The 18,400-nt window shown below is 36.6% G+C and overlaps 1 protein-coding gene across 5 annotated transcripts; it reads right to left on the bottom strand.

Moving 5' to 3' along the window:
- Window positions 1-9,769: 9,769 nt before the first annotated feature.
- LOC149815148 (DNA-directed RNA polymerase subunit beta) lies at window positions 9,770-14,938 on the bottom strand. 5 transcript variants are annotated; one of them, XM_089988503.1, is made up of 7 exons: window positions 14,684-14,884; window positions 11,210-11,252; window positions 11,037-11,129; window positions 10,870-10,932; window positions 10,679-10,774; window positions 10,070-10,147; window positions 9,770-9,986 (listed from the first exon to the last, which is right to left on the bottom strand). In XM_089988503.1, the coding sequence occupies exons 1-7, from the start codon at window positions 14,824-14,826 to the stop codon at window positions 9,900-9,902; spliced, it is 603 nt and encodes a 200-aa protein (XP_089844629.1). In that variant the 5' UTR covers window positions 14,827-14,884; the 3' UTR covers window positions 9,770-9,899. The 5 variants fall into 5 exon arrangements, with proteins under 5 accessions (XP_089844629.1, XP_089844630.1, XP_089844631.1 ...); XM_089988504.1 differs by having other exon boundaries at window positions 11,049-11,129; XM_089988505.1 differs by lacking the exon at window positions 14,684-14,884 and having other exon boundaries at window positions 11,210-11,248.
- Window positions 14,939-18,400: the final 3,462 nt, after the last annotated feature.

Raw genomic sequence — 18,400 nt, 5'->3', positions numbered from 1 at the left:
CACATTCATATACCAATGTCTATCTGGGATCCTATGCTTAAGCTGAGAACCAGACATGCTTCGAAGATCTGAAGCTCAGGAAACCAAAGTAGCCCTCATGGCCTTGCTGAACCCGTTCATGGATTGAAACATGATCCCAATTGAGGATTAAACGTAAGAAGGGTCAAAAGATGAACTTAGATTCATTCCAAATAAAATAAAGAAAATCAAATAATGTTTGGTTAAGTCTTCCATTCTCAAAAAAAAAAAAAAACCGGAGACATATTGGATGAAATTATGAGGCTCAAAATTACATAAAAACAAAAATTCTGAATATGAGCTCTACAAAATGGCCCTACAGTTCAGATAAATTAGTCACAAGCAATGAAAGTTAGGCTTATGTAGACAGAACCTTTTACAGTAGTTGATTTTGGTTTTGTATGAAAATGTTTCCTGAATTGTGAAAATATATTTTTACACTTGAAAGGACCACACCCATAAAGTCTCGTCCTTTTCTCTAGCTTAAGCAAGATCACCAGCAATCAACCCTCTAATTTGTACTATTTGCAAATAATAAAAAATAGAATCTAGCTCTGCGTGCTTACAACTATGCATGACTTACTTTGTCTTAATCTTTTACTCTTAACGCCACAGGATCATCGCACATGTATTCTGTGCATATCAAGCACTCATGTCATTCAAGCTTGAGTAGCTAGGAGGCAAAATCCACTCTATTTGTGCTATTATTATGATTATTTGAATGTCGCTTGGGTAAAAATATACATACTCGAGGCAAAATCCAATTAGAGATCCATATTCGGGGAAAAATCCAATTTGAGATTCACATTCGGGGAAAAAATTCAATTTGAGATCCATATTCAAGGCAAAAATCCATATTTGGGCCAAAAATCCAATTTAAGATCCATATTTGGGGCAAATATCCAATTTGAGATCCTTATTTGGAGCAAAATTCATATTCAGGGCAAAAATGTCATTCAAGGTCTATATTCAGGGCAAAAATTCATATTTGGGGCAAAAATCCAATTCTAAATCGATATTCATGGCAAAAATCCATATTTGGGCCAAAAATCCAATTTAAGATCCATATTTGGGGCAAATATCCAATTTGAGATCGTTATTTGGAGCAAAATTCATATTCAGGGCAAAAATGTCATTCAAGGTCTATATTCAGGGCAAAAATTCATATTTGGGGCAAAAATCCAATTCTAAATCGATATTCATGGCAAAAAATCATGATTTTAGATATAATTTCGTAATTGGATCCATATCGAGACAAAAAAATATAATAATTTTGTTAAAACATGTAAAATGATGAACGGATCGGGTCATACAATCTAAAATGAAGTAATTCGACCCATTATCCATGACTGTCCAAGTTGTCTGCACATCGTCATCAAACAACGGGCATTTTTAACATAGCATTTGAGTACGGTCTCAACAAACATTGGACTTGGAACAATTGTTACGGAATGAATAGAACCAATGTTTTGTTTCATTTTTTTTGTTCATTTCGTCCAACTCTGAACAGGCCATCAAACATACCTTAAGGGAACTGTCGAAATCATTTCTAGGCACCACTCTTGGCCCGGTTTCCATCTGTTTGTGATCAAGGTTCTCCCTGCCACTTTCCAGGCTTCCTCTCTCATGATCAACCTGTCTTCCTCTTTTTATCACCTTGATTAAAAAAAGCCCATTTTCCCCAGCCGAAAACTTATATTGGAAATTTCTGGCTATGCTATTTGATAGGTTTTAAAAAATATAGCTAAATTCCATCCGTTTTTTCTTATCCTCACCACTTGACAGCCCAGCTATCAAAGTCCATGAATGTAGTTTCAGCATCCCATCATACCTGTCCTCTGGAATACAAAACATTTTTCAAATCCCCAACCGTCCATGCAACAAAATCTTCATTTCGTCTATTCTCTTCTAGACCTTTATTTTCAACTTCTAACCAAGATCTTACCTTATGTTCATCTGACGAACAAGATGCCTGATTTTGACTCGTGCTCCCTCCCGGATCCCCCGATTCAGGGTGTCCACCCTGAAAGACTGCTTTCCCTCCCCCGTCCTCACCTCTCCATCGTTTTCGCGTTCTTTATCTTTCTAACATAGCTATTGAAAGAAGTGATCCCCTTGGTTGGAGGCTGGATCAGTTGGCACTGAAAAACACAATATATTTTTTTATTTAGAAATCACCAACATCCATGGCCATGATCTTTGTATAATGATGACAACAGCACTTTGTGGTAAAGCCCCATTGTTTACACATGCGACATGAAAAAATACAAATTTTTTGTATTTTGAAAATCATCACTACAGGAAACATGCGTACACATTAGCGGCCTAGCAAAACCGACATGAAAATCTGTAACGGCAGAAATTTCTGCCTTTACCGATGCTACTATAGGCTTCGTTGGTATAGGGTTGTACCAATGGAATTCGATACTGGGGGAAACTTCCGTTGGTATAGGTCTCAATACCGGCGGAAGTTTCGGCCGGTAATATCCATATTGATGCCTATATGAATACCAGCCTCCCCCGGTAATGACTTTATTATTATTATTTTTTTAATTGCATGCCAAAAGAAACCTGGATATTTACATAAACTAAAAAATGAAACACGAGAACCTGGATGTTTAAGTAAAGAGTCTTATATGATTGTACTTTTCTTTTTTTGAAAGAACAGATTCAATTAGCAGAGAAACAGTAACAGTGGCCGACCAAACAATGAGGTATTGTCTGGTAGACCACACAGTACAGAAAAGAAAAGAACAGTAAACAGCACAACAGAGAAGACAGCGGCAGAGAAGAAAAAAAGAAAATTACAGCAAAACAAAGAATGCAGCAGCAGAGAAACTGGAAAAGACAGAACTGAAACTAAAGCATTGCTTTGTTCCTTCCAATCCAGTCAAGCGCCATCCCTCTGACGAGCTCTAGAAGAAACTTCCCATCTCAGCCGGTCATGAAGCACGATTGTACTTATTCGTACTCATTTTAGGACTAAAAAAAAAAATAATGAATAAAAAGAATACATGATATCAGTGGATAACTTCCATCTCATGTCTGTGATTATCAAAATTACACGGTATATGGATTACATACTAACAATGAGACAACAAAATTACATTTAGGAAACAGTTTAGTGTCCACAATTTACAGAGACCTAAGCTAACCGAGCTTTCTATCTATAAATTCCTCGACAACCAGAACTTGGTAATCCCTTCAGATCACGAAGAAGAGCATAGTACCACCGAGGTGGTATCCCATGTGGTAAGCGGGGTCCTGTGCCAAGCTAAAGGCCCAGGCCTTGAATCCCTCTGCCACATGGGGCTTAAGAGATATCTGGTATGGGTCTGCCTAACCCCAGCTTGTCTTTTGAAAAAAAAAAAGAACATAGTAATGGTTATCACATTTATGGTCGGAAAACAAGTAGATTGAGATGATTATTTTTCTAAAATGTACACCAGTCTCGGCCGGAATAAGCCCTTGATCTGATCAGCGGCCAACCCCACCGGTAAAAGTAAATTTTTTTCCGACTGGAGAGGGGATCCAAGGAGTGCCTTAAGTGCCCTGGGTATGTGACGCAGCCAATCACATGACAACATTCATTGTGGGGCCTGCAATCTGCTGCTGTGGGTCCCATGTAATGCTGTCATGATTGGTTGTATCACATACCTGGGGCAGTTAAGCGCACCATGGATCCCCTCTCTACCGGCGGGCCTCACTGACCTTCCACTGGTATTGGCCTCTTCTTGTAGTGCTCCACTGTTTGAACAATGAATGATGGTGATGAAGGCTGTGATGGTGGTGATTTCATAACGCAGAATTTGTGTTTTGGACTGGAGCTTATTTCTTAAAGAAATAATCTCCCTTGAATGAATGCTGCCTACTTTTTTAAATCAATAATGATGTTTTTTTTTAGGAGATGGGGGCAATGTGTTGGGCCGTTCACGTGAAACCAGCTGGTCCAAATTAGCAGCCTGGGCCTATGCCCAGGCCAGACCAGAACAAGGCTTGAAAACGCAGCCCAGTCCACTGGCATGCAGCCCGCCGTTTTGTTTGAGGCAGATTTAGCCTGGTCTGGGTCGAGTATGAACTTTGGTTAGGTTGCCCAGCACATTAATAGGGCATGGACCATTTGACCAACTCGTGGCCCAACCACAGTTCCACGTGCCTCGGTTCAGCCCATGCCCGGCCTCTATGGTAGAAACGAACCCACTGAGCGGGCCCATAAGTTGCCTAGGATGATGCCCAGCACATTAGATTGTCTTGTTTTGGTCTTCTCTAAAATCAAAGAAAAAAGTTAAGGTACCCTTCAAGTTAAAAATGGGGCACATAGAATTGTATAAAAAGGCCACCAACCACAGCCACTAACTCCGGCTCTCTTCCGTTCAAGTGGGACCCAAGGGACAAGGGTTAGTGGGTGACATGCCCTGTGACAGGATAAAAATGTTGGTATTTTCCTTTTCTTTCAAAAATTCTCCTATATTTAAGGTTTTGATTAAGAAAAGGATGGAGGATCACGATTCCCTGTTTCTTGGCAAGTTCTTACTATTCCCTCATTTTCAGAGTTTATTTATTTATTCTGCTACTTTGTTTTCATCTGTAATTTTTCTCTGATTGACCTTAAAAGTGTGTTTTGGTCGTCTTCCTTGAGCTTGGAAGAGGTTGGCTTATTCCCTCGATAATTTCTTATACTATTTTTTTTCTCTCTCTTTTGTGTTATTCTTTTTGTGAAAAATTAACTATTTAATTGTGTTTCTGCTGCAACTCTTAATAGCCAAGCATCTTCATCATCATTGAGATTACCAAACCCCATATTGGCTTCGTTGGGCTTGATGAACTTGTAGTGCTCAGATGAAGAGAGAGAAAAGGAGCAGTGAGGTGAGAAGAGTAAAAGGCCTTCTCTTCAAGGAAGATCTCTCACTTGATATTTTCCTTGAGTGAGAACCTCTCTTTTAATAAAGGAAGGGAGTTGTTGGTCAAACTTCACCCTTGAGTAGCTGTTACCCAGCATAATAGGAGATCTACCAATTTTCTCTCTAAGGATAGAAAATCAATATGAATCACTCCATGTCTATCCAAATGAAACAAATTTAAATGTGCCTCATTTGGATAGGCTCACTATTGGGTGGTTCATGTGTTGGAGAGAGAGTGGACTCACCTCTCTCCTCAATACATGAACCCATGCGTAAACATGGCCAACCATGATCATATATGACCAATATCTTCCACTTGGCCATGTGAATATAATCATGATGCGGGATTTTGACTGTCACTATTGAAATATTTCACTTGTATCAAGGTTCCTGAAATGAGTTATTTTTTTGTTACTCATCCAGCCATATGTCTTATCAAACATATCTTTATCCCATACAAGATATATGTTTTGAAAATATTTTATCTGATACGCTTTTTGTTAAGGAATCAATAATCATATTAGGTAAGTAACTGAATTTGATTTCATTACTTTCAATCATATCATGAATGTCATGTTATTTTACCATTATATGTTTACTTTTAGAATTGTCCGGTCAGAGAGATGGCAACCTGGTTATCACAATAAATTTGAACTGACTCACTGGTTATATCTTGTTTCAAATTATTAATGAAATAGCTTATCCAAACAACAAATGTGGGAGCAACATTGCATGCAATATTTTGCTTACTGAGTATGCTGAGCTAGACAACCTTCTTTCTTACATGACCAATAAATTGTTCCTCATCTAAAAAGAAAAATATATTCAAAAAATATATTTACTATCATATCTGCTGCCCGCAAAGTCAGCATCAGAATATCCAGTCAGTTCTAAAGCATTATTCTGAAAACACAATTTCAAGTTTATAGTTTCATTTAAATGTCGATTTTTTTTTTTACTGCTTGCTAGTAATGCCAACTAGGATTACTTTGGTAGCGACCAATAAAGCCAACAATAAAGCTCGTATCAAGTCTCATGCATAGCATAACATACATCAAGCTTCCAACAACTTGTGCACAAGGAACATCCAGTCTTTCTTATCTATTATCAGGACTATCATTCTTACTTTAATTTGACACATTTTACTACATGCGTTCTAACAGGCTTGCAATCACTCATTCTTAATTTGTTGAGTATATGATATATATATATATATATATATATATATATATATATATATATATATATATATATATATATATATATTTATTGACTCAAGCTCAAAAGTTTAGTCTTTCTATCTTGAGTGATTTTAATTCTAAGAACATAGGATATCTCTCCCATGTCTTTCATCTTGAATTGAGAATTTAACCATGACTTGGTTTTGACAATCATATCATTGTCATTTTCAGTCAAAAGAATATTATCCACATACAATGAGAGGATAACAAATTTACTCACTTTTTCAGACATAAACACAATGGTTAAATTTATTTGCCACAAATTTCAATGAAGTAATTGCCTTATGAACTTTAAGTACCATTGGCATGGTGATTGCTTGAGTCCGTTTAAAGATTTTTTCAACCTATATACTTGATCTTCTTGGCTTTTAATAATATAGCCTTGAGACTTCCATGAAAATGGTTTTCTTAAGCTCGTCATTTAGAAATACGGTTTTAACATCCATTTGATATAGATCTAGATCATAATGAGCTACAATAGTGAGAATTATCCTTATTGAGGCAAATTTTGCAACCGGAGAATATGTATCAACATAATCTAAACCTTTAGCTACCAACCTAGCTTTAAATTTATCAATATTACCATCAGATTTGATTTTTTATTTATTTATCTATATCCAATGACTTTTTTTTTTTCTTACGTAAACCAGTCAATTCTTAGACTTGATTTTTTTCAATGAACTCAATTTTTTCATCTATGGCTTTTATCCAGTCTGTTGACTCATGTAATTTTATTGTCTCATTATATGATATGTTATCTTTCATGTCATCAAGGTCTAAGACATAACACCGTTCCTCCGATAAGTAGACATAATAGTCATCAAAGTATGACGGGGGAGCTCTAGACCTCTTGTGGCCAACCTGAGTCTTATGAGAAGAAAACAAAAAACTAGTAGTTGGTTCATCATTACTTAACTGTTTTTGTGAGTCATTAGAGTCATAGCATAAAGCAAGAGAATCATCTTCATTTATTTTAAGAATAATTGGTTTTATGTTTTGATCTTTCAAGAATACAACATTTATACTTTCAATTAAACATTATTAAGATGGTAAAATCTATAACCTTTGAATCATTTAGGATATCCAATAAAGATACACTTTATTGATCTTATATCGATTTTATCTCTTGAACGTTCTATAACCTTTATATAAGTTACTAAACCCCATCTATGAAGGTGACATAGGTTAGGTTTTCTTTCAGTCTGTAACTCATAAGGTGTAAAGACAATAACCTTACAAGGAACCTTATTTAAAACATATGTTGTTGTATGTATCGTTTCTTCCCAAAATATTGTTGGTAATGAAGCATTAGACAACATGCATCTAACCATGTCAAGAAGAGTCCTATTGTATCTTTCAGCCACATCATTTTGTTGATGTGTGCCCGAAGTCCTTGTTTGAGGTCTGATCTCAATAGCCCTAAAATATTTAAAAAATTTGTTTGAGGTATATTGTCCTCTTCGATCAGACCGTGAAACTTTAATTTTTCTACAAAGTTGAGTTTCAACTTCTAAATGATATTCTTTAAAATTTTCTAATGCTTCATACTTATATGTTATAAGATATATACAACTATACCTTGAATAGTCATCAATAAAAGATATGAAATATTGCATTTCTTTATGAGTTTGTGTCCTGAAGGGACCACAAATATCAATGTGAATGATTTCTAATAATTCAGATTTTCTAATTACATTATGTAAAAATGAATTTTCTGTTATTTTACTATAAATACAAGATTTACATCTGTAAAAAAAAATTCATCAAAGTTAGACATTAGATTTAATTCAACAAGTTTCTTTATTTTCTTTAAATTAATATATTTGAGTCTTTGGTGTCATACATTCACATCCACAGTAAAGACATTATCAATATAAGCAGAACTAAAAAAAAATATTCATCTCAGAATATAAAATTTTAAACAAACCATGTCGTTTGTCAAAAAAACCCATCAAACAAAACCTAATTATGTTTCCCCATAGTAATCGTTCCAGGTAAAAACCTAACTTCAAAATCCTTTATAACCAATGCTGGAACAAACACTAGATTTCGTCTCATAGATGGTACAAACAAAACATTTGATAATAAAATATTATTTTTTTGAAGTTTCAATACAATAAGTCCCAACACCCATAACATCAGAGTAGGTGTTGTTCCCCATGTACACCCGATATTCTCTGAGTTTATACTCGATTATGTCCACTATTCCTTCCTTGCTCTTAACTATATGTCGTGTCGCTCCATAGTTCACCCACCCACTAAAAAGTGTATGGTCCTCATATGAGCATTCTGATATCACGCAAATTATATCACACCTCTCCTTTTCCTTGTCATTCTTGTTGTTCTTACTATTGTTGTTGTTCGACCGAGTTCAATAATCTTTCTTAAAGTATCCAGGTTTTCCACACTTGAAACACTTCACTTAGGAGGCGATCGTCTGAGCTTGTGAAATGTTGGACCCTTTTTTTTATCAAATTTGCTAATACTTTTAAAAAACATTTTTTTTTGAAAAGTGAATACCTGAAAAGACTACGACTATTGTTTGGAACATCTTTAGCAAAATGTAATTCGCTTTTCTTGTCTTGCTGCATATATTGCTCATCAATTTTAAGTGAAGCTGACAACTCTTATAGTGTTATGTTTTAGAGTTCAATCTAACAGCAATTTGAACAATCTTCCATGAAGATGGGAAGCTATGCAGAATAGTAGATATCTGCATACGATCAGAAATTACATACCCAACGATTACTAAGTCATTTGTCATTACTAGCATTTTATTCACGTGGTCAACTACATTGTCATTTTCTTGGATCCTACATGAATTATAGATTTTAGCAAATTATAGGGTTTTTAGGAAAACACACCATTAAAGAGAAGAAGATGTCCCACTGCTTTTCTCGTTGGGTCCCATTAACACATTTCAAAAATCGTAACCATTAGATGCATTTATCATTGTTTACTCAATAAATAATATGTATTTTATTAATATTTTTTTATGCCCAATTGTATTTTAAAAAGGTAAAAAAAATAAATCAATGGTTGATATTATACTAAAATTCAATGATAAAATATTTACATTTTTACATCAAATCAATTTGAAACAAAGCTTGTTTCTTTGTAAATAAGCAATGATAAACACACCTAATGGTTTAGATCAAACAAAACACACTGGAAAGTATGATTTTAGAGGGTCCTAACAGAACCAAATGAAAAAAGGGGTAGGACCCACCCCCTTTCATATATATATATATATATATATATATATATATATATACACACAATTTGGTAGCTGCTCACCCGTTAAGTGCTCAAACGAAGGTTACTCATGCTGAGCGTCCATCGCGCAATATGATGGACGCTCAACGTCATTTTGTGCAAAAAAAAACTTAGTGGCGCTATTTTGGCGTCAGTAAAAGTCTTAGCGGGCACTTTTTTCGTGCAAAAAAAAACTTTTAATGGCGCTATTTTGGCGCCAGTAAAAATTTCTTTTACACAAAAAGAATGCTGTGTCCATCACGCCGCACAATGGACGCTAAGCGTGAGTGACCTCCGTTTGAGCAGCTATGCATCACTCTATGTATAATATAAAGCATTTCCAAAGGCTCTATGTGCTTGTAACAATATGATTTAACAAATCAGTCAAGTTTAACTATACAATGACTGATGGGCAACTATACATAAAATTATTCACATTGCCATCCTCATCATTCAATCTCCCAAGGTGTGCATCACAGTTAGATCAGTATGCTACTCCACCAGAAAATCCATCACCATCATGAAGTAGGCTCTCAGTCAACCAGTAACCATCCCATGAACCACCAACCCTCTGGTGAAAGTAGAACAGAAAAAAAGAGGAAAAGATGTCATGCAAGAGTGTTGTACAGTATGAAAAACTTAATTGACACTTACTTGGACCATAGTGAACTGGAAAATTTCTTCCTCCTCTGGTCGTGCACCTTGAATCCAAACCCTCTGCTTAAAATGATTCTGTTCCGAGTTCATGTATGAAATCAGGAATATAGAGATACAGTATTGATTGCTAGGAATGCATGTTTAGTGGAGAATTCAGCCAAGTAATCGTTTTTTGGAATATTCTAAATCAAGCAACCATCTCATAAATGGCACAGAACACAGATGATTCAGGGTCATGTATAACAACTCAGTTGATTCAAGACTGAAAATTGAGTCCCTGCCTCTAACTTGAACTGAGGCCTAGCTTGATTTACTTCCACCAAAGCAGAGAGCGGATCAGATAAAACAGCTGTTTACAAGGTTATTGTAAAGCGGTAACAGAAGATGTGACACTTGCCTTGCTTAGCATACAAAGAGTCTGTGGATCCCTCTACACAGGACATGCATCACAACTGTGTCTATTGTTTTACATAAAACGTTTTACCTGATCCACTCTCCACCAAAGTAGGTCAAAGGTTCTGGAAACAATGATAGCTCTAATATTTACATTGAAAAAGTGATGTAAAGATACTAACATGAAAAAACTGTCATAATTGAATAACGTACCTCTTCCACCTGCAAACTGCTCATGATCCTCCTCTCTTTGTGACCCAGCAAAACACGATAAGTTGAATGATGAAATATTCTCCTGAATCTCTCAAACTACATGACATTAAAGACTTCCATTGAAATAAACTACAAGAGAAATAATCAAGTCTGCCAACTTTTCAAGAGCATGCTTCCTAAAAATTACTGACCTGTCCCAAATCAAAGAAGGGCCCAAAGTACGGCGATCTCTCAAAAGGATCAAAGCCAGCAAACTGCTCAAAACAAGTCCCATTTTCAGTTTGGTACTTTTATTTCATACGAGAGAAGGAAAAACACTTCTGTTCTCATGTAATGAGAAGTTAGATATGCACATTACCCTATACATCACCTCGATGCCATGATCCTGCCGGGGTTCATCGTTGTACTTTAGTGCATCAAGCTGACATTGGACAGCTTCTTCTGCAGTGAGCTACAACACCCTATCAAAGTGACACAATTGTAAAAGAACTAACTAGAGCTATTGTTATCATGTCACTGGAAAAGGATTACATTTAGCCTGGGGCCAATCGGTCTTTTCCTGTGAGATTCCATCCTGCAATGAACAGGTTATGATTTTCTTGGTAAATAAATAAACGCAAGCAGCAGCTTAAAATTTAGAATGGTGATAAATATAACTTTATCACTTGAATATAGCCTTGTTAGATATGTTACTGTCAGATCAAGCAAAGAAACCTTTATATCTAGCAAAACAAGAAATAAGATTGATAATGTTCCGAAGTGTTGAAAGCAACTATGGTTCATGCAATGATGTAGGATATGGAACAGACAAATAGTGAGAAGTAAATACAGCATGAACTCACTGATGGATAAAGATGAATACATGAGGAATCATTGATTGCATTTGCTGCATCCTCACTGCCTACTTGGAGTTCACAAAGATGTAAGATGTGAATATATGTTCATTGATCAAAGAACCGCCAAAACAACATGCTAAGAAACTTTCCATATAACCCAAGCCTCTCAGCTGGACGTGAGGAGCATTCTTCCCTGTTTATCAACTTTGAGTAGATGAAAGGTGAAACCCAAAATATTAATTTTGCCAAAAGGAGCACTCATTATTTGCTGATTTCTTCTGAGCAAAAAGATCTGCATAATTCTTGAGCTAACCAGTCTGACTGTGACAATTAGATTGCTCAAATATTTGCCTTGTGGTAAACAGGTTTATCATCGGAATATCTCATTGTTCAAAGGAATTCTGAAAGCAAGATGCTAAGAATCTTTGCACATAGTCGTCAGCTAGACATGAGGAGTGCTATTTACTGTATCAATTTTGGGTTGATGAAAGGTGATAACAAAATGTTAATGTTACTAATAGACAGTCCATTACTCGATGTTCTCATCCGAGCATGAATGTCTATATATTCCCTGAGCTAACTGGTCGGATGATGACAATTAGGCTGTTTAGAACAACTGCCCTAAGGTAAGAAGAATTAACATCACATGTATCAGAGGTCATTTCTCCTAATACCTTAATGAACATAATCATTTTGTGTTCCGTCAACACCCACCTATTAAATAATAACAGAAATAGCAATACCAACACCGATAAGAATGATAAGATACGAGCAAGTAATAATAGTGGCACTGATGAGGATAATGGCCAAAATTCAAAACAATCACCACAATAACAGGGAAATAGTAATATTAACTTAGTCATGGAACTATTTAAAAATTGAGTTCATTTATATCGAATTGCAACAAGCAGGAAAGCAAGAAAAAAGATAATGAGAAAAATAGAAAGTGATTAAATTCCAAAGAATAAAAGGATCTTCTTTGGTAATGTTAAAAGTAGGAGAGAAAAAGAGAGGATAAGGGATGGGAGAAAAGTAAAACACAAAAGTTGTGAACTAATAGAAGCAGAAGAGAACACAGAGAACTAATTGAAAACTTTGATTAACCAAAGCCAATCCCAACTAAGAAAAGCTTCCAATCATAGATTCAAAGTGAAGAGCAGACTCTGGTTTCTTTATAGATTTAATTGGTGAGAAGGTGGAATATCTCTAGTACTTATTTTGCTCATCAATTATCGATAACATGCATCATACACTAGAGAAGTATTCCAGATGCATACAGGAGTAAGGAGTAACATCTGCTGGGTCTAGTTAACAATGAAAATGCTTTCTTGAAATGATTAATTAGGCAGAAAGGCAGTTACCAGAAGCTTCCTTGGTACATAGGAACTTGGCATTTTGGAAGCTCGGTGAGATTGTAACTTGCTTTCCTGGAAGCTGGTTTATTGAACTTAATTCTATGCACTTCCCATGGCATCTCATTTTCTCGTGTGGTAGCCACATAAAGATTCTTGCCTATCTTCTACACATAAATTCATCTCTTACTTTAAGATTTCTATGCTTCTCATTTTGCTGCATTATCTCCTACCATTTCTCTTCCAACTGGAAACTGCAGTGAAACACCCTAAATGTTCTTCAGGCCAAGAAATTGAGTTAATCATAGGAATTAAATGAAATAATAGGAGAACCAGAATTCATGCTTCTAAGGAGGAATGAATGTGAACTGTCCTACCACTGCAGTAAGTAGGGGCAGCTAGAACTTAATGCTTACAATAACCTGAAAAAACTGCTCAACCCACATCAAATATTCATGTTAATGAGAAATACACAGGGGTATTCAAGGTAATTTGAGTAATCAAACAAAATAAAATTAGTTAAATACTGTATACATCTCACCCCTGGTTCATCCAAGGGCTAGCATATGCCTTTTTGGCTCTAAACATTAACCTATTCATCAAGGTTCATGATCAACCTTGGATAGAGAAGGATGAGAAATTCATAGAGCTATTCAAACAGGTATCTTGTGGGAATGGATGTGGACTATGTTCCAAGTTAGACTATCAATAACTCAAATGAAAATTGTGTTATCCATTGAGAAGGAATTCACCCACAGAGTGGGAAGGATGCTATGCCCAGGTGTTCCGAGGGGGTGAACTAGCAGGCAGGCTGAAATGATCATACTTTACTGCTTCTGTAAGAAAAGCAAGGGAAAGTATGATTTAACTTCTTCTTTATCTCTGTTGATCATTCCAGCTATGACTCAATGTAAAATCTAGCACCTAGTTTCACTTAATTCAGTTCCTTATTTGCTTGTACCAAATAAAAAATTCGCAAACTAAAACATCTTCACGATTTTGAACATCACAAAACACTTGCCACTTTGCTCATTAGAAGTTAAAGTAAAATTGATCGAACCGATCAGCTTTCCTGGCAATGATTGTATTACAAACTTCGTAATTAAAGAAACACCACAAAACTCCCAAGTTAATCAGAAACAAAATGAGATAAATATCATAAGATGGATCTATGAGTTTAGTAAACGCGAACAAGGGAACTCGGACTCGAGTAACATAACGAACTAAAACAGGAAATAATTTGGAAACTCCATGTTTTGGAAGAATGAACTTGATATTTGCATAGTGACTAGTGAATATAACTATGTAGTAATAACAAGTGATGATCTTCAATTCACCCCATGTTTATCTTACATATGAGGGCTAAATGGCGGATTTTATCAAGATAAAATTCAAACTGCAGACACAGTGCATAGCATGCTTCTCTAACAGAAACAACACTCATAAATCCTCAGAATACATTCAAGACTACCTGATAATCTGAAAACAGTAGGAGTGTTGTCAATAAAAAGCTTTCCACAAAATACACAACCAATTGTATTATTTATCATCAGTGTAAATTTCAAACCAATATCTGAAATTCTTCAACCCAAACAAAAAAGGAACCAAAATCCACAATCATATACATATGCATGGTGGGTTTTAGGTGGCAGAAAGGATGAATCCAAAGGCGTAGATTAATCAAAATAATCACTATAGCTGGGTACCACCCAACAAAAAAAACTAGAAAATTCATTCACCAGTGGATGATTCCAACCCATTTGGACAATATCCAATGAATTAAGAGGGTGAGAGAAAGCAAAGTAGATGATGAATACCAATCTGATGAGAGGAAATCTGGGACGGGGACGTCGGAGGAAGCCATGAAACGCATATTTGCAGAGTGGGACTTCTTAGATTTGCATGATTTCCTGAAGATGGTCGCCGAGGGGAGTGAAGAAATCGATAGGCTCGACGCCATGGAATCAGAGCGACCGAGAGAGAATGGTTGGCCGTCTCCTTTTCATGCAGGAGAGAGAGAGAGAGAGAGAGGAGTCGAATAGGGATTGGTAATCGAAGACCGAATCGGAACGGTACCGAGCTGGTTCTTATTGATAACGCTTGCTGGGTTGGTGTTAACCATAGCGACAAAAGTTAAAAACGACAAAATATCCGCAGCCAAAAAACTTGCAAGAAATAAATTTTTTTTGAAAAACTCATGTTTTCGGTAAAATGTCAGCGATAAAAATTAATTTTTATAAAAATACAAATATAAATATTTAAAAATAAAGCACCTGATTTTTTTAAAAATAACCGATAAAAACAAATATCACGTTAAAATGTGATATTTATGTTTCTATAAAAAATCATGATATTTTTAAAAATATCGCAAGAAATTAAAGTTCAAAACCTTTCGGTAATTTCTCATGATACTTTCGTGATTTTTTCATAAATCTTATGATATTTGTCACACTGTTGCTGGCTACCATTTAGCTTTGGCCGTATACTCATCCAATGGGTCCTTCCATTTGCAATAGCTCAAGATCAGATTTTGGATCAGGTTTGGTTTTTCAACACAAGACTTGATCCGCAAGTTGGACTCAGCAGGATTGTTGTAGGAATAAGGCTGTCAACGGGTCATGTATCCAACCCATTAGATTGTACCTCAACCCGCCCAAATAATTAGTTGCCAGACTCAGGTTCAGGTTTTCTATGTTAAGAAAATGAAATTTCAAACCCGAATCTCGATAATTTAAGTAACTTATATTTGCTATATATATAATACTCGGGCCAAACTTAGGCGAGTTGGATATCTGATAAAAATCACAACCCTCAGGTCTACCACAATAATGTTCAGGTCGACATTTTTATGTCCGTACTTGGGTGTTAAAGTTCGGGTCGTGTCCTGTATCAGATACAGACCGGACTCATTGACACACCCAGCTGGCATTGAGTCCAGGTCACGACATGATGGGTCCGGTATCACCAAAGTCTCAACCCGATTGAGCGTCCTAGTGAGAGAGTCAGGACAGACAGACGCAGGATCCGGGCAATATCTGCCGGTTCCTTATCAAATCCAAAACCGTTTTTTTCGTATCGGGTTGGTAGAGTCGCAGGCTAAGAAAGAAGGCGAACTTGGCGTCCACGTATTTTGGAAAACTTCCTTCCAACCGGGATGTTGTTGGTCCACTCTTTTCTTCTTTTATTTATTTATTTATTTTAAAAGACAGAAAGAAAAATTAGATCCGCATGTTTATAGAGCAAGTCGTGGCTTTGATGGATTGGATACTTTTACTTTTGTGGGCTCTCCCACGTGTATGGCCACGAATGCAAAGGGCTCGGATTCGGGGCAGAACTAAATTCGACTAATTGGATATTGGCTAATCAGACTAGGATTGAGATTGGGATTTGGATGAACAAAAAAAAGCTAATTTCAAATCTGAATAAGTACATATAATGAACATCATCAGATTCGGTTGTGAAATCCCAAACTGAATCCAAATTCGATTACCTTTTGAATTCAGTTTTTTTAACCAAATCTGACTAATCCGATTTGGAATATGATTGGATATCAGATAAATGTAATCCATTGACATCCCTAGGACTATTGGACATGGGTTTAGTTAGGGTTGAACTGACCTTGGGTTGAAGTTCATTCAATGGGTCTGGTTTTAAATTCAGATCCGACTATGAACGCGTGGTAGAATTTTAGTTTTTATTTTTTTATGATCAGAGAACCTTCGAAAAGAACCAGGTCACTTAATGGCCCCCAGCTCCCTACAAGGCAAAACTAGGGGTTGAGAACACGATCACCTGTCCCAACTGTGATAAAGCAATGGCTGCCCCCATGCGCCAGCAAAATTCGATCATGGGCCATCAGCTTGGCACAGGACCTTAGTGACCACATGGGTAACATGCCGAGGTGGTGAATTCTAGATTCAGATAATCTCTCGTTTGGTTTTGAATATGCATAAAACAGAGGTCAAGTATATTGGTTCTGATCTAAAACAGGCACAGCAAAATTAGGCTCGAGGATCGCGATATGCCGGTGATGACCCTTCCCGTTGTTCTGACTGTTTCCCAACTTTTCCTCCTTGTGATGTCTGTTGAATCATCCCTGTACCTGTACCTGTACTGCAAGCGGTGTTCACCATCATGTCTTCCAGACTCTCTGCTGGTAGCTTCCTACCAGACTTGTCAGCGATAGTTTGTGCCTTCTTACCATTTTCATCAGCCTCCTCCTCCCCCATGAAGCACATCAAATCGGTTGCCTCGAGGACGTTGGGTCACCTCATTTGCTTTTTTTCGGTACCATCGCACTCATACCCGGGACCTGATGAAACACTTGAAATATACAACCCAGTTATGTAAAACTCACCAAACCAGATTTATCAACTTCAACAAAATCGGTTTTGTTCTCACTTATAGCTGCATGTTAATGTCTCATGACATCACAAATATATGCAAATGAAATTATGTATACCATACAACATAGAGCATCAAGAGAACAATTTAAACAAACTGATTTAATGAAAAAACTTGCAAGGTGTTGCTGAAAATAAACAACTCCAACTGCTAGCACCGATATCAAGCTATAATTTCTATGTAAAGCAAAGATATTGTAGAAATATAGTAGAAAATGAGTGAGCACAGGTTTACGTAAAAAAAAAAAAAAACCAATCTTAAAGTAAAAAACCACAAGCAAGGTAAACTTATGTACTAAATCAAAGTCAATACACCAACAACACACTTTTTGTTATTTTCTACAGAAAAAAATAATCACAAGAGGTGAAAATAACCACCTCTATCCATTTGAAAGAAAAACCCCCCAAAAAATGAGAAAAGAGATCACCCAAGTGTGCAACCCTCTCTCTCTCTTTCTTCTTCTACTAATGATATTCTTCCACGTCACAACGCTGCAACATGCTCCCCTTTTCTGATTCACTCTTCTTCTTCTCTTTGTTCAACCTCACCATGAAGCTCCCTTTTGTTTTGTGAAGAATGAAATAGGGCACACCGCTGCCCTCCTTTTTCTCGCCTCACTTAAGGTGGTGAGGGTCGGGTCCTCTCTTGAAGCTGGACCCGACCCAACAAACTCCCCCTCCAGCATCAAGAGAGGGATCACACCTGTAATAGAGAAACAACCTAGAGCCTTGTCTAAAAGGCAGTCATCCCTACCAAGTCTTTGAGCCTGTCATGCTTCTTTTTTGGTAGAGACTTTGTCATCATGTATGTAGAGTTCTTCTAATGATACCTAACATCAACATGCTTGGTCCTTGAGTGATAAGCCGAATTCTTTGCCAAGTGTATGACACTTTGGCTATCACAATGCAACACATAGGCCTTCTGGCTAAGACCTATATCCTGAAGAAAACTCTTCATCCATAACATTTCCTTGCAGGCTTCTATCGCTGCAATGTATTCTGCCTCTGTGGTAGAGAGAGCCACACACTTTTGCAATCTGAACTGCCAAGATACAGCCCCCCCTGCAAAAGTAAACACAACCAAAAAGAGACTTTCTGGAATTCAAACCTCCTGCCATGTCTGCATCAACA

Source organism: Nuphar pumila, chromosome 15 (genome assembly GCF_984573655.1).
Source record: "Nuphar pumila chromosome 15, dmNupPumi1.hap1.1, whole genome shotgun sequence".
NCBI lineage: Eukaryota > Viridiplantae > Streptophyta > Magnoliopsida > Nymphaeales > Nymphaeaceae > Nuphar > Nuphar pumila.
This window is presented reverse-complemented; position numbering and strand designations above follow the sequence as displayed.

Bases quoted from the DNA above. Each gene is read 5' to 3' on its own strand.
- LOC149815148 (XM_089988503.1), bottom strand. From the start codon at position 14,826: ATGGCGTCGAGCCTATCGATTTCTTCACTCCCCTCGGCGACCATCTTC. The intron at 10,933-11,036 runs GTAATGTGCATA...TGTTTTGAGCAG, and splicing joins GCATCGAGGTGATGTATAGG to TTTGCTGGCTTTGATCCTTT. The intron at 10,148-10,678 runs GTACGTTATTCA...AACTCGGAACAG, and splicing joins GCAGTTTGCAGGTGGAAGAG to AATCATTTTAAGCAGAGGGT.